The 17,479-nt window shown below is 43.0% G+C and overlaps 1 protein-coding gene across 4 annotated transcripts in view; it reads left to right on the forward strand.

Annotated features, from left to right (window-relative positions):
* Positions 1-2,609, forward strand: part of itsn2b (intersectin 2b) — an 86,380-nt gene extending 83,771 nt beyond the window's left edge. For 3 of the 4 annotated variants that reach the window (XM_079497933.1, XM_079497934.1, XM_079497935.1), the window contains one exon: positions 163-2,609. In XM_079497933.1, the coding sequence (XP_079354059.1) occupies positions 163-311 (149 nt within the window). In that variant the 3' untranslated portion in view covers positions 312-2,609. The remainder of the gene's footprint in view (positions 1-162) is intronic. The other variant, XR_013789713.1, reaches the window with a different exon arrangement.
* The last annotated feature ends 14,870 nt before the right edge of the window (positions 2,610-17,479 follow it).

Consider the following 17,479-nt stretch of genomic DNA (forward strand, 5'->3'; position numbering starts at 1 on the left):
TACATATAATCTCGGGGGTCCTTGACATGAAAATGTTTGACAACGACTGACGTAGAAACATAGCGTTTGTCAGGATTTAGAAAACATTTTGTAGAATCGAGCTCTGGTCTAAATGGGGTTAAACCATTCTCTTCCACTATCTTCCTCCCTCTTTTATCTCAGAGTTCCTGGGTCGTACGGAGGTTCCCGTGGCGACCATAAAGAAGGAGCTGGAGAACAAGGGAGCGGCGACGCGGCGTCTCCTCCTCCACGAGGTTCCGACGGGCGAGGTGTGGGTGCGCCTCGACCTGCAGCTCTTCAACGGCAAATAACCCAAAGACATACTGTACCCATCTGCTCCTAATGCACACACACATAGGAGGCCGTTGCTATGTTTCACCAGTTTCAATTGAAACGGGCCTCCACCCCTCAGCGGGGGGGCCTCCGAGCTACGACTGACCGCCAAGCGTCATTCAACCCCCCCCCCCACCACCCTTGGCCCTCCCTCTCTCTCTCTCTCACGCTCACTCACTCGCTGCCTTGCTCTCTCCCACGATGTTAAAGTTATACCTGTTTCCTGTTGATAAACCTGGGTGAAATGTGCAAGCATCGGGAGGTAAATGGGAGACACTTTATTGTGAAGGGACGACAGGATGAGGAGAGGTGTTGTTGCCGTGTAATTGTCGAGAGTAATGGCTTGCGAGCGATATTGAACAGTCAAAATTGATTTCTATCTAAACCTTTTGACTGCTTGCTTAGCAAAAACACCCCAAAACAAGAATTTACAACATGTCTTTGGACAGTTAAGACGGGGGTCATTTAAGCAATATTACACGAGAGGGTGTGGGTTAACGTGATTATTGCCACGACAGGGATGCGGTGAGGAACGAGACGAAGTCGAGTTCCGCAAGCATCACTGAAGTGGCAATAATCACGTTAACCCACACCCTCGAGTGTAATATTGCAATTATACAACAGTTACCCTTAAAACTAAGAAAATCGCTGAAAGAATATATTTTTTTAATGACAGATGTAGTCACTACGACCACAAATGTCCCAAGAAACTAGCTAGCCTAGCCACCGAGTTTGCTAGCGCTCTGGGAGAACAGAGCAGCTGAATTCTTTGTTTTGATTAGGTGGTGAATGGTGCTGGTTTAACCCACGGCTAGAAGGCTGTTTCAACCAATCAGATTGCTTCCTCGAAACGACCTGTGGTATAATAAATGTTTCAGCCTTGCGTCCAAAATACAAACATAAGTCTTTCCACCCCGAGCTCATTTACATATATTCTTTGGGTTATTTGCCGTTAAAGAGCTGCAGGTCGAGGCGCACCCACACCTCGCCCGTCGAAACCTCGTGGAGGAGGAGACGCCGCGTCGCCGCTCCTTTTAGTGATTTAAAATGAAAGAATATATGTAAATGAGCTCGGGGTGGGAAAGACTTATGTTTGTATTTTGGACGCAAGGCTGAAACATTTAATGACCCCCGTCTTAACTGTCCAAAGACATGTTGTAAATTCTTGTTTTGGGGTGTTTTTGCTAAGCAAGCAGTCAAAAGGTTTAGATATAAATGTATATGTTTGATGTGTTCCACGTTCCAATGCACAACATTATTTTCCATACTGTTCTGTGTTGGTTCAACAAACGGGCGTCTTAATTCTGTAACCTTGTCTTCCTCATTCCATTTTCATCACCTTTTTGTTTTATTTGCCAATCCCACTGAAGCAACATTATAGTTCTCCTTTTAACACCAAGTGTGTGTGCAGTTTTCTCTGGTGTGTATTACATCCTGAGCACCGACCAAGTGCTCTGTTTTTTATGATAAGCGGTAAAAGGTGTTTAATTTATATTTTAATTTATGTTTTGTTTTTTTTCTTTTGTATACTTTTTGTTTTGACTCCAAACGGTTTGAGACGTCCTTCCTTCTGTGTCTCCCGTGGAATTGTTTTAACAGTATGCTTGCCCAAGAAATCATTGGCTTTATCCTTCCATATAAGGGTAATAGTGTCTTATGCGATTATCGGAACTGAAAGTGGTCGAGGCTGCTAGTAATCTGTTGTGATTATCGGAACTGAAAGTGGTCGAGGCTGCTAGTAATCTGTTAACTTGTGCCTGCTGTCTTTTCCCCCAACACTAAACCTCTACAGGACGAAACTAGTAACACTCTTTTGTTTTGGGGGTTTAGAATAGATAAGTGTAACTTGTGTTTTCAGGGTTGAATAACTAGTTTCTGTTTCTAGTATCTTAACTCTTCTGTTTCATGGTTTGTGTCTATAAATCTATTATTTTTGTATATTTAAAATTGTTTGTTTTTTTGTGGACCATGTGTGGGAAAAACTCTGGTCTGTTTTCTTGTACCTATGGGGGCGCGGGGGTTAACTGTCATTTATTTTATTTTTTCTTTGTGACCTGTATTGACTACTGTGCTGAGTTTAGGCTCAATCTTAATGCTGCCTGTTGTTCATAGCTAGTTAGCATGAACGCTACCTAAATGTGCTGAGTGTACTTTGATCTCTACGGGGCACTCAATCAATCAGGGTTTCTTAAATCGAATTAAAAGATATTAAAAAGTGACCAGCTTCTTGAAATGTGAGTATTCTATTCTAAATAAAGTTATACGGCAATCTTTCACTTAGGCTACATCATTGTCATTGTTTTTGAGTGGTGTAAACCACTCCTACAACTGGCTTTTGTGTGCAGAAAAAAATGAGCATGGTTGCTATGTTCAAAATAATTTCTGACGTAATGAAATCACACCCGGGTGAACTGGATGACCGTAGCAACCATGCTCATTTTTTCTGCACAAAAAAGGCCAGTTGTGAAATCACATCCGGGTGTGATTTCATTACGTCAGATCAGAGCTGATCAGGCTATATAATACCTTACCTTATATAATAATAATGATTTCATTACGTCAGACATTACGTCAGACCACAGCTGATCATGCTATATAAAACCTTACACCACTCAGTTCACACGGGTGTGATTTTTTTTGTTTTTAACCCATTTAGACCTGAGGACGATTCTACAGTATAAATGCTGTCTAAATCTTTACAGTTTTCTGAAAAGAACATGTTTCTATGTCAGTGGTTCTCAAACATTTTCATGTCAAGGACCCCCAAAAATCTATGTAATTGCCCGCCGAGCCCCATCTGAAAATATGTAGTTCCAGGGACCCCCCAGAAGCAAAGATTTGAATTAAAAACGTTCGCTCTGAAAGAATATATTAAAACATTTGGGCAGCATTTTCACGATTTTTCAAAAATAGCAGATCTACAAGCTCATATCGCGGCACCGAGTGCCACGCTACGAGCTTGTAGGTCTTGTAGGTCTGCTATTTTTATTTTTATTTCAATAGCTAAAGTATAACATAATGCTTAAAACACCAAAAGGGGTTAACTCAATATTCATTATTTCGAGACCATGAATGTCGACTGATTTCTCGTTCTCTCAGTTTGGATTGAACTGCAAATCCTGTATCCAACACGACACAATTTACTCTTCCACCTGCTATACCCCATTATGTTCACCAGATTGCACACAGTAAAATCCTTAGTGTTGAATCGAACTCCAGAAGAGAGTACAAGTAGAACCTTCCATTTAGTACACATTGGGAGTTTTAACACTGAGGATTGTACTGCACAATAAAATATATGTTTTTGGTAAACATTCAGAACTGTTTATAGAGAGTGATATTTCAGTTTACATTTATTTGACCATCTTTAATTCTGTCACTTTACTTGTTATCTCATTGTTATAACCGACCATCTCTCTCGGCGTTCCTAGTCGGGTTTCATCTACATTCTACATACAGTGCACTCAGGTTTCATACCGTCTGCACTCGGCTTTCCTACTGTCCCACAGTGTGTCCCTCTCAGCTGTCATGTCCCACAGTGTGTCCCTCTCAGCTTTCATGTCCTACAGTGTGTCCCTCTCAGCTTTCATGTCCCACAGTGTGTCCCTCTCAGCTTTCATGTCCCACAGTGTGTCCCTCTCAGCTTCTTTCATGTCCTACAGTGTGTCCCTCTCAGCTTTCATGTCCCACAGTGTGTCCCTCTTAGCTTTCATGTCCTACAGTGTGTCCCTCTCATCTTTCATGTCCCACAGTGTGTCCCTCTCAGCTTTCATGTCCCACAGTGTGTCCCTCTCAGCTTTCATGTCCTACAGTGTGTCCCTCTCAGCTTCTTTCATGTCCTACAGTGTGTCCCTCTCAGCTTTCATGTCCCACAGTGTGTCCCTCTCAGCTTTCATGTCCCACAGTGTGTCCCTCTCAGCTTCTTTCATGTCCTACAGTGTGTCCCTCTCAGCTTCTTTCATGTCCTACAGTGTGTCCCTCTCAGCTTCTTTCATGTCCTACAGTGTGTCCCTCTCAGCTTCTTTCATGTCCTACAGTGTGTCCCTCTCAGCTTTCATGTCCCACAGTGTGTCCCTCTCAGCTTTCATGTCCCACAGTGTGTCCCTCTCAGCTTTCATGTCCTACAGTGTGTCCCTCTCAGCTTCTTTCATGTCCTACAGTGTGTCCCTCTCAGCTTTCATGTCCCACAGTGTGTCCCTCTCAGCTTTCATGTCCTACAGTGTGTCCCTCTCAGCTGTCATGTCCTACAGTGTGTCCCTCTCAGCTTCTTTCATGTCCTACAGTGTGTCCCTCTCAGCTTTCATGTCCCACAGTGTGTCCCTCTCAGCTTTCATGTCCACAGTGTGTCCCTCTCAGCTTCTTTCATGTCCTAAAGTGTGTCCCTCTCAGCTTCTTTCATGTCCTACAGTGTGTCCCTCTCAGCTTCTTTCATGTCCTAAAGTGTGTCCCTCTCAGCTTCTTTCATGTCCTAAAGTGTGTCCCTCTCAGCTTCTTTCATGTCCCACAGTGTGTCCCTCTCAGCTTTCATGTCCCACAGTGTGTCCCTCTCAGCTGTCATGTCCTACAGTGTGTCCCTCTCAGCTTCTTTCATGTCCTACAGTGTGTCCCTCTCAGCTGTCATGTCCCACAGTGTGTCCCTCTCAGCTTTCATGTCCTACAGTGTGTCCCTCTCAGCTTTCATGTCCTACAGTGTGTCCCTCTCAGCTTTCATGTCCCACAGTGTGTCCCTCTCAGCTTTCATGTCCCACAGTGTGTCCCTCTCAGCTTTCATGTCCCACAGTGTGTCCCTCTCAGCTTTCATGTCCTACAGTGTGTCCCTCTCAGCTTTCATGTCCCACAGTGTGTCCCTCTCAGCTTCTTTCATGTCCTACAGTGTGTCCCTCTCAGCTTTCATGTCCCACAGTGTGTCCCTCTCAGCTTTCATGTCCTACAGTGTGTCCCTCTCAGCTTTCATGTCCTACAGTGTGTCCCTCTCAGCTGTCATGTCCTACAGTGTGTCCCTCTCAGCTGTCATGTCCTACAGTGTGTCCCTCTCAGCTTCTTTCATGTCCTACAGTGTGTCCCTCTCAGCTTCTTTCATGTCCTACAGTGTGTCCCTCTCAGCTTTCATGTCCTACAGTGTGTCCCTCTCAGCTTCTTTCATGTCCCACAGTGTGTCCCTCTCAGCTTCTTTCATGTCCTACAGTGTGTCCCTCTCAGCTCTTACACTCGGCTTTCCTAATATTAGCGGTCTCTCAAAACACCGTTTATCTCCGCTTTCCTAATGGCTGTGTGTCCTACACCACCTCCAAGCTTCCCTATACTCTCTCTCTCTCTCTCCTGCAATGTCTTTCAGTTGTCCTATCTACCGTTTGTCTTCTCCTCCCTCTCAGCTTGCCCTACTGTCTCTCTTCTACACTGCTGTCTCCCAGCTTTACTGACGGAATAAGTGAAGAGGGAGTGAAAGGGGAAAGTGAGATGGTGGATGGGCGAGAGGGTGAGTTCCTGTTGAGGCAGTCATGTGTATGATTCAATTAGCAGCATGAACACATGTCTTATATAACACACATTATACAGACTCTCGGCTCTCCTATCTGCAAAATAATACTCGATATACTCGTGAGATACAGAGAATGGGGGGAAAGAGCGAGGGGCTGACGTGCTCTTAAGGCTTTTGGCAACGCACGAGGAACGGAGGCTTCTCCTTGAGGTCTCTCTCTCTCCCTAGTACCTACATGTCTCATTATTCATGTGTTTTTTTTAGCCCTCTAGGTGTGTGTATGACTGTTGTGAAAGTGTTTTTTCTACATTGTGAACGAAAGAGAAACTTATAGATAAATATATTTGGAGAGAGTGACGGGTTTAAATCAGAAGAGAAACAAGGCGGTGAAAGAGTGGCAGAGACGGACAGAACAGATGAAAAAGGAACGGTGACAGAAATAGAGATCCCTTGGGGCTTAACCCCCCCCCCCCCCCCCCCTTCTCTGCCTCTTACACACTCTGTCTTTACTCTCTCTCTCTCTCTCTCTCTCTCTCTCTCTCTCTCTCTCTCTCTCTCTCTCTCTCTCTCTCTCTCTCTCTCTCTCTCTCTCTCTCTCTCGCCAACCTGGAAAGCTGAAAGGAAAAGTCCACTGGCGAAAATCATCCCTCTCTACTGACCAAGACAAAGAGGGGGAGAAAAGCGTCAGAACGACTGTGAACAATGTTATTCTTGTCAGAATGAAAGGGGTACATAAATGCTGTTGTTGTTCTCGCACATTGCCGTCCCATGGAGACAACAAACCTTGGAATATACAACTGAAAGGAGTGAGGAAAGGAGCAGAGAGGAGAGACAAAAGATCATCATGGAAATGTGAGTATGAGCAGTGTTTATCTTAATTGCGTGAAGACGATTATGCCGATGTGGAAAGTGAAATAGGAAGTGTTTACATGTGTTAAAATACGATGGCATATACCTAATGTTGTGTTGTGTTTAAACATAATAGTCAAATAAATAGACAAAACACCGAAACCATCCTTCTGTCTTCCATACATTCTTTCTAGAACCTAGTTTCCCTCTAAATCATTTCTGTCTTATTATTGAGTGGTGTAAACCACTCCTACAACTGGCTTTGTTAGTTTTTGAGTGGTGTAAACCACTCCTACAACTGGCTTTGTTAGTTTGTCTGTCTGTTCGTACCAAAAAATTAGCATGGTTGCTATGGTCACCCAGTTCACACGGGTGTGATTTCATTACGTCAGACCACAGCTGATCAGTCTATATAAGACCTTACATCACTCAGTTCACACGGGTGTGATTTCATTACGTCAGACCACAGCTGATCAGTCTATATAAGACCTTACATCACTCAGTTCACACAGGTGTGATTTTTGTATGTTTTATATGTACCCTACACTTGGTTTATCTCTTTCTCCGCTTTTCTCTCTTACTCCATACAGGTAACGTTAAAAGCCTGATTTATACTGGGTTGCGTGCTGATGATTTCTCATCCAAACAAATCTCAGATCTATATCTTGTAGATCGGCTATTTTCGATACGCCAACACGATGTGTAACTGAGTTTACAGTTGGAGGCCATCGATATTGTCCTTTTCTTTTTGCTGAGGTTTGCGTGATCTGCGCAAAAGGACAGTTAACCCATTTTGGGCGGGAACCCCTGTTGGTGTTTTAAACATTATGTTATAATTTAGCTATTGACACAGATCTACAAGCTCATAGCGCGCCACCGAGTGGCGCGCTACGAGCTTGTAGGTCTGCAATTTTTTTTAAATCGTGAAAATATTTATTTCAGAAAACTGAACTGGATTTAGAAGGATTTTTTTAAATTTTGAGGTCAGGCCTAAATGGGTCAAATAATAAGGGACAATATCGGTGGCACCCAACTGTAGTGTCACCCTGCATTAGACTCACTCACACTCATTCTCTGTGCCAGTGATTTCTCAACCTTTTTCATTTCAAGGACCCCCTGGTCATTTTAACTCTGTGAGTGTACACACACTCTCACAATTACAGATCTGTGAGGGTCCATTTGGTTCATAAATATCAATTATTTGGTCTAAAAAAGGACCCCAGGTGGCCCGTGAACCCCACATTGAAAATCAGTGCTCTAAAAACACAGACACACACACAACCTGGACATATCACATGAGAGAGAGAGAGAGAGAGAGAGATAGATCATTCAACATATTGATGAAATGCATAATTGAACGAAATTTTGCCACTGGTTTTACTATAATCTAGAACTACTAGTTAAAAGAATGCTAAAATACTACAATACTGTAAAATCCATGTGATGTGATGTATGGCCTGACATTTGCAAATATAATCAGGATAATATGAACACTCCATGCGCCTACAGGAAACCCAAATATGGACGTGAAGGTGGTTTCACAGGAAATGGCATCGCTTAGCAACATGCTGGTAGCGTACACCTTTATTGCAGGTCAGTCCTTGTGTGTGTGTGTGGTGTGTGTGTGTGTGTGTGTGTGTGTGTGTGTGTGTGTGTGTGTGTGTGTGTGTGTGTGTGTGTGCGCGCGCGCGCGTTTAACCCATTTTGGGCGGGAACCCCTTTTGGTGTTAGCATTATGTTATGCTTTAGCTATTGAAGATCTACAAGCTCGTAGCGCGAGCTACGAGCGTGTAGGTCTGCTATTTTTGAAAAATCGAAGAACGACTGACATAGAAACATAGCTTTTTCAGAAACCTGTCAGGATGTAGAAGACATTTTTAGAATCTGATCTCAGGTCAAAATGGGTTAACTGCACACAGTAGAGTCGGAGGTTTGATTTCCACTGATCACAGACGTACTGTGAATGAACACATTGTCCTCTAATCTAATGGATGGACGTGCGTCCATAAATAGAAAGATAGGACTCGCACACTTAACTGACTGGCCCAAACCCCGGTGTTATTCCACCGCAGTTAACCAACCAACCGTATATGGTGACTTTTCATGTCGCCACCATAACAGTTACTTTTGTGAGTCCTCTATATCTTCCTGTATTATCATGTCTGTTGTTCTTCCATCCCGTACTTTAAAAGGTTTTTTTTGGTGTGCACATGTTTTCTGTGCACACTTTAAAACCCATTCTGGGCGGGAACCCCTTTTGTTGTTAGCATTATGTTATGCTTTAGCTATTGAAAAATAGCAGAACTTGTAGGTCTGCTATTTTTGAAAAATCAAAGAACGACTGACATATATAGAAACATAGCTTTTTCAGAAAACTCAGGATTTAGAAGACATTTTTAGAATCTGATCTCAGGTCAAAATGGGTTTAATGGATGCGAGTAGAGTGCAGTGCATTCACTCTGTCTTTCTTTCACTCACTCACTCACTCACTCACACACTCTCTCTCTCTCTCTCTCTCTCTCTCTCTCTCTCTCTCCCCCCTCCCCTCCCCCCCCCCCCCCCCCCCCCCCCCCCCACCTCCCCAGATCACCCAGAGAGGACAGCGTTGGTGTTTCTCGGTGGGGTGTGCGTCGGTCTGCTCGTCACCCTCTGTTCCGTCGTCTTCCAGATACACTGCCGCGCTGACCTCCGCCACGGAGGTCTGCACCATCAGCACCACCACCACCATGCCGGTGACCATGGCAACCATCACTATGTTGACAGGCCCTGCAGACGTCAGCTCCACTCATGTCTCCGGCATCCCGAGGCTGGGAAAACAACAGACCAAGATGATGACACCACGGTTGCAGTAGTAGACGCCACTGGAGCGCACGGCCAATCGGAAGGCTGGGATGATATGACGTCACAGCTGACTGCACAACGACAGAGACGTGTTGAGAGAGATCTGCGGCACGCCGAGGGTAAAACATGCACATGCCGCGCGCACGCACACATACACACACACGCACACATACACACACATACACACATACACACATACGCACACACACGTGCGCCTCGCAAAGGGTAAAACACATGCACATGCCGTGCACACGCACACACACCTCGAAGAGGGTGATACACATGCACATGCCATGCAGACGCACGCACACACACACGCACGCACGTGCACACACACTAACACACATGCCTGGCCCACTGTATGTGCATCTGTTCATGCATATTGTTTCATTTTGTAAGGTGCTCGGGTGGCAAGATAGGTGGGAGGAATTAAACGACTAAATTGGGACAAATAAATGGCTATCAATTGGCAATGAAAAAAAAATAATCAAAACGTATAGTTTTTAAATGTTCTAAAAATAGTTTGACATTTTAGATTTCAGTTTAGTTATGTTAGACTTTTTCTTTTACACTTAGTTACTTACAGTTTTCATTTTTATTTTCTAGAAATTACGTTTTAGTTCAGTAATTGAGGTTTTTATATATATTTTTTTTAATTTTAACCATAAGCATTTCTCAGGTAGGATTAATTTGTTCCCCCCCCCCCCCCCCCCCCCTATAATACAAACACACTATAATGTATTTTTATAACTTAAAAAATGATTGTAAAGCTTGTTGGATTTCTCCTCCTACAGGGCGGGTGGTGCTCTTTGCTAGGGCCCTATACCAGTTGCATGGATTTCCACAACTAACACAAATGAATGATATTGCACATTATACTGTAACACACATCGTTTTGGTCCCCTCTTCTTGTTCTCCTCATCGGGGTGCATACTTAGTTTAGACTAGTCATTGGTTAGACATGGGTTAACCCATTCAGGCCTGACGTCGAAATTAAAAAAAAAAAGGTTTTCTAAATCATGACAATTTTCGGAAAGATTTGAGGCACATTTTAACGATTTTTCAAAAATAGCAGACCTACAAGTTCATAGCGCGCCACTCGGTGGCGCGCTATGAGCTTGTAGATCTGCTATTTTAACAATAATTATTGTTTAAAACACCAAAAGGGGTTCCCGCCCCAAAATGGGTTAATGGTTAATGTGGTTAAACGCTAACGTGACATGGATGCGTTCCAGGTCTCAATGGATTAAGGTTAGGTTTAGGTGTGCTGCCCCGTGGGAGGTTAGGGTTAGGTTTCTGGTTTAAGGACTTCAGTGTTTTGTACCATACTATTGTATGAGTACCGAACAAAGAATGTTTGCTTTCGCCATCTTTGTTGAAGAAGAGTCTGGGCAATTAAGGTTTAGTCTTACTAGAAGTACTAAAAGTTTCTCAATCTTATATTTAGATTTAGTCTGGCTTAATCTCGTTACCTCTGAGGTAGGTTTCTGGAGGTAAATGATTAAAGTGTGATTACCTTTGAGGGGATTAAGTCCACCCATCAAACCCATTAGTGTCAACCTCAGACCATCAGATCATGGTCTGATTTTGAATCTAAATGGCTTTGTGTTTCTGCTATTGTCCTGGCTCTGCTCTAATTAAGAGCAATTTATAGATAGGTTGTAGTTGTAGGACTAATGACTGGTCTAACCAATGACTAGTCTAAACCAAATACTGTCTAAACTAAGTACTGCACCCCTCTTCATAATCTCCTCTATTCTCTTTCCCTCTCCATGCGTAACATGAATCCTTCCTCACGTGTTCCCCATATTAACAACTTGAATAATAATGATAATTAAAATACAAACAACAGAAGCGTTCAAATGTGTTAACCTCGTAGACAGTTGTTCTCTGAATGCAGTCCATTATGTTAAGTAGTGCGTGTGCTTGGATAGTACAGTACATGATTGGCACATATAATGATTGTTTTTCACGGTACTGTGATAGCATAATGATGATAATGATGATAATGACAAGCTCATAGCACGGCACCGAGTGCCGCGCTACGAGCTTGTCATTATCATCGTTGAAAACATAGCAGATCTACAAGCTCATAGCACGGCACCGAGTGCCGCGCTACGAGCTTGTAGGTATGCTATTTTTTTTAAATCGCGAAAATGTGGCGCAAATCTTTGAATATATATTCTTTCAGAGCGAACATTTTCAACTCAAATCTTTGCTTCTGGGGGGGTCACTGGAACACGTCTTTAATAGGGGTGGGACGAATTATACAGATAATTCTGGGGGTCCTTGACATGAAAAATGTTGAGAACCACTGACACAGAAACATGGGATTTTCAGAAAACTGTCATGATTTAATTAGAAGACATTTGTAGAATCGAGCTCAGGTCTAAATGGGTTAAAGACTAGGGGTGTGCTGAAATATCGATATGGCGATATATATCGATACATCCTCCCGCGATAAATAATCGATATTGATTATTAAAATATCGATATCGGGAAGAAAAAAAAAACGTTTTTCTGAAATGTTGTTCATAATGAAGTGATGAACAACATGTTTAGAAAAGGAGGAAATGACAGCTAAAATAAAGCAAATCCCACTCAGATTCCACAGCAACCAGAAGTACTGAATTACTGGATGGTGATTTGTCCAAAGTCTCCAAACAGCTTGTGGGAATACAAAATGCTGCATTTTTTTCAGTTCCAAGTATTTTGTAGTTTCAGATATCGTGATATATCGTTGATGAAATTTCATACAATATATCGATATATCGCAAATATCGCAATATATCGAATATCGTGATATTATCGTTATCGAGGGCCTAATATCGCGATATATATCGTATCGTGAGGAACCCATATCGTCCCACCCCTATTAAAGACGTGCTCCAAAGTATTTTCATTCTTATCTCCGTACATTTATCAGTAGGAGTATGTATTGTATACAGTTTATTTAATTCCACTTCATTGTTTTACAGTGAACTAATATTCTTATTTTTCAGTTATCAATACTTTCTTCCACAAAATAGCTTATGTGTTTGCTGTTTTGTGTGTGTGTGCGTGCATGTGTGTGTGTGTGTGTGCTCGCACGAGTGTATATGTGTGTGTGTGCAGAGCTGGAGCACAGCCAGCGGTTGGAAGAGAGGGAGAGGATTCTCCGTGAGGTCTGGCTGAACGGACAATCGGATCATATCAGTACTGTTACACGCAACCTGAACACTTACTACTGATGGATGATACATAACACATAACACCTGCATCCCCACAACATGTTTTACTACAACAACTTGATTCAATCAGGGACGTGCACACATAGACCCCAAAGGGGGCTTCAGCCCCCGGCCCCTTTCTTCTTTTTTTTTTCTTAATTTTTATCCCACGATTTTTTAACCCATTTTTCAACCCTGGGTCAATTATCTAATGTGATCCTGGGCTCTACACACCCTCTGCCAACCTAGTCCCCATATATGGGGGACATGGGGAGAGCAACGGACTTGAACTCATGCTTCTTTCATGCCTGAGTGTCCAAGTTGCTCCTTTACACCTGACAGGGGGGAGTTTCCCTGGTTGGACGTAGCGCGTGGAAGGAACACGTTATTCCAACCAGTTCCTTTCCCCTCCATCAGGCGCCCCGGCTGGCCAGGGGGAGGCAGTTTAGAGACCAGGATTACTGCATGTTTTTTGTGAGGGTACCTACCCTAGGGGACACGGGGAGAACATGCAAACTCCACACAGAAAGGCCCTTTCGCCAACCCCGCCTCGGGTATGGGCACTGATGATGCGGAGGAGGAGACACGCCACCAGCACCCACAGCGTCCCGAGCGGGAATCGAACCCAGGACCTTCTAGCTGTGAGGCTACAGCACTACCAACTGTGCCACCGTGCCCCTCCCCCGGCAACCTTCACCCGTCTGTAAAACAACGGCACCTCTCCGGACCACGAATGAATGCAGCATTTACTACACGGTGAAAGAAATGCAAAATGCCACTTCTTTCCTTTCCATGCCATATTATCAGAAGGCAGCGTTCAGGAGAATTGCTTTTTTTTCTCCGAAGTCTCCTGAACTTGAAAGCAACATTTTGCGTTGAACAAATTTGTTTAGAAATCCATGTCGTTACACCTGCATCTCCAGTAGATAAAGAGTGCTGGGTTGCGCCCAAAAGTGTCCCTCTAACACTCTCTGCACGTCCCTGGGCCTGCATTAACCCATTCAGGCCTGACGTCGAAATTTTAAAAAAAAAGTTTTCTAAATCATGACAATTTTCGGAAAGATTTGAGGCACATTTTAACGATTTTTCAAAAATAGCAGATCTACAAGTTCATAGCGCGCCACTCGGTGGCGCGCTATGAGCTTGTAGATCTGCTATTTTTCAATAGCTAAATTATAACAATGTTTAAAACACCAAAACGGGTTCCCGCCCCAAAATGGGTTAATGGTTAATGTGGTTAAACGCTAACGTGACATGGATGCGTTCCAGGTCTCAATGGATTAAATGACAAACCGAACCGAATGCACCTCTCTGTGTGAGGACTCTCCCAGCCAATACTATCCTATCCAGAGACTCTACATTATCGTGCATGCATCAATACGTGTATTAAGAAACCCATTTCTAAGGCCCAAATGATTCGTCACGCAACTCCTTGTAACAGTTGCGACTACTAACTTTGCAAGGAGTTTGGGCTTAAGACTACTTGTTCCATGTGTTAACCTAGAGACAGTTGTACGTTAAGTAGTGTGTGTGCCATACATCTGAAAAGAATAGATCTGTGTTTTATGTTCTGACCCACAATTACTGTATATTGAATATGGAAGAGAAAGGACATTTTATGAGGTTGCTTTGATGCATATGATGTCACAATGTTTGTGTATGTGATGTAAAATCATGGGTTTGTCATATAAATAATGTAATAGCTTACATCAGTATATTTTAGAATAATTGCCGATTTAGAGACGTACATTTTTTTAATGTATATTGACTATAGTTTTATAATGATCTGATCCGTTGTGTGTGATTTCTCTGCCTCTACAATAAAAATCACACCTGTGTGAACTGAGTGGTGTAAGGTCTTATATAGACTGATCAGCTGTGGTCTGACGTAATGTCTGACGTAATGAAATCACACCCGTGTGAACTGGGTGACCATAGCAACCGTGCTCATTTTTTGAGCACAGACAGACTAACAAAGCCAGTCATAGGAGTGGTTTACACCACTCAAAAAGCAATGTCTAAAGTTTGTTGACCAGGTGATAATCTGTGGACAGTGATGACCACGAACTTGACCCACCCAGACCTCAGAGAACATGCTGGATAGCCTGTATCAGTGTTTCCCAAAGTGGGGTCCGGGGACCCCCCCAAGGGTACCTGAGGGAGTTCCAGGGGGGACCCAGCTAAATGATTATTTGGAACCAAATGGACCCTTATGGGTCTGTAACTCAGAGAGTATACAGATGGAACCAAATGGACCCTAACGGTTCCATTTGTACACTCTCAGAGTTAAAATAAAATTGATTTTACAATATAAATTGAGGGTCCCAGAGATAGAAATGCCATTAAATGGGGGGTCCGTAGACTAATGCATGTCAAACTGGGTTCCTTTTCAAAAGGGGGTCCGTGGGCTATTTAGTGTCAATTTGGGGGTCCTTGACATGAAAAGGTGTGGGAACCACTGGCCTGTATGACCATGGTTGTATAAAGCTTGTCATGGCCAGGCTAATGCAAAGATTCTCTGGAAGATTCATTGTGACACGTTGCTAGCTTGTAGATCTACTATTTTCACTAGCTTAAAGGGCAACTTTAGTTTTTTTCAACCAAGGTTCATGTTTTAGGTTGTTATTAGAGAAAGTAAAAGATGAGTGTTTTTTATTTGCTGCTTTCTTTCGTTTTATGGATTTTAGCTGTTTTTTACAGGGGACGGGGGCATTCGAGCATGGTGCTAAATAATATGTATTGTTTTACAAAATATTATGGCGATTTTTTTTGTTTTTTTTTACTATAGTCCTAATAAATAAACCCCAGGAAATCACATCTGGCCACAAATTAATCACAGGATCTACTGAATGTGAAGGTAGCCTACTGGGGGGATAGCCACACTGTGTGTCATAGGCTCAATGTCAGTTTGACACATTCAGTAGATCTTGTGATGTTTTTTGGCCAGATGAAATTTCCTGGGGTTTATTAGGACTATAGTAAATAATTAAAAAATAAATCGCTATAAAATGTTGTAAAAAAATAGATATTTAGCCCCATGTTCGAATGCCCCTGCCCCCTGTCAAAAACAGCTAAAATCCCTAAAACGAAAGAAAGCAGCAAATGAAAAAAAATAACACTCATCTTTTAGTTTCTCTAATAACAACCTAAAACACGAACCTTGGTTGAAAAAAACTAAAGTTGTCCTTTAAGGGTCCTGGCAAGACATCACATTTCTCTTAATAAGTTCCCAAACTTCTTGAGGCATGTCAAGTATACTTGGATCCGTTTGTATGGTGTGGAATAGTGTGCCACCTAGTTGTCAGAGGTATGAATAGCATGTTTCTGGTGCTGTTATACACTGGAAGCTGTGTGGTTGCTGTTAAATGGACATTTCACCCTTTTTGCAAAATAAATATGTTAATAACGTTTAGAAGATTTAGAACACTTTCCTGGGGGTCTTTATGTGTGTTATATGTGGTTGCAATATTTTAGATTTTTAGCAGTGAGCCCAGTGTCTCTGATGTGATGGACACATGGGCTCACTTACTTCCTGGACTACAATCCCCATAATGCTTTGGTGCACTGCTCCTCCTTGTGGATAGGGCTGTCATAGCCAAATTCCAATACCGCAACTTTCACACTCGCTCACTCCCCTCGCGTCCTCCACTCGCTCCTCGGCTCCGCCCCCAGCGAGGAGGAGTGGAGGAGGAGAGGATTCGATGCGAGGACAGAGTGGTGGAGACGGTGGAGTGGATTTGCCTCTAGAATCGGAATGTACTCCGCTGTCATTTCAAAGCGACGGCACATTCCGCGATCACTTATGACGTGAATCAATTAAATTCAATTCAAAGGGCTTTATTGGCATGGGAAAACATACGTTTACATTGCCAAAGCAAAAGTGGTGGAACAATACAGTGTCACACAGCTGGATCACTGGAACTCTGAACCCAGAGCCGTACAGTCTACAGAATAGACAATTCATGTTTGTGCATGTAACCGAGGCCAATGTGTATGTATTGGTTACATGTGCAACAAGGCTATTTATTCCTGAAATAGTGAATAAGCGCCAGGATGCGCACACTTTTATATTATATGATTGTGAATGTGAAGGGAATTCCTGACCTGCCCGCAGCCCGCGTTCCTTTTTGCTCGTATAAATAACCCCCCTCCTCGGACAGTCCCTCCTCCGACGGTCTTTGCAAATAACGGACACCAGGCGCGCAGCTACGGGTGGGCCTGGGTGGGCCGCGGCCCACCCATATAGAGAGCTGGACCACCCATCGATTTTTCAAAAAAAAAAAAAAAAATATTTTTTTATATAAATACATAATACGTTTCATAATGTCTTTCTTTCTTTCAGTAAATATGTTTTTGTTGTGTTTTTTACATGATCATCTTGCTTAATATGAATAAACAGGCTGTCGGTTCTTTTACACTAATGTGCCTAGACTAGCCTTTTTAAGACCCAGGTTTTTGGCCTAGACTATAGTCTAGGATGCGACCATGCGAGTTGTTACGTCCACTTCCTGAGACTGCTGCTGCAGAGCCATGTGGAGATGTTTACTTTTTGTTTCATACATTTTTCTCGTTCCGGTGCCGTAGCACGCCGAAAAATCTGATAAACAAAAAATAGACTAGGTCGCGGACGCGGTGACAATACTGTGGATTATGCTTTTCTAAATCTTCCGAAATTCCGACGCCTCAGCAGTCAGCAACAAGGTATTTGGAATGGATTGGAAGCTTGTTTTGTGATTTTTCCACGTTGATGCTTTAGTTTCAAACAAAG

This window comes from Electrona antarctica (assembly GCF_951216825.1).
Source record: "Electrona antarctica genome assembly, chromosome: 3".
NCBI lineage: Eukaryota > Metazoa > Chordata > Actinopteri > Myctophiformes > Myctophidae > Electrona > Electrona antarctica.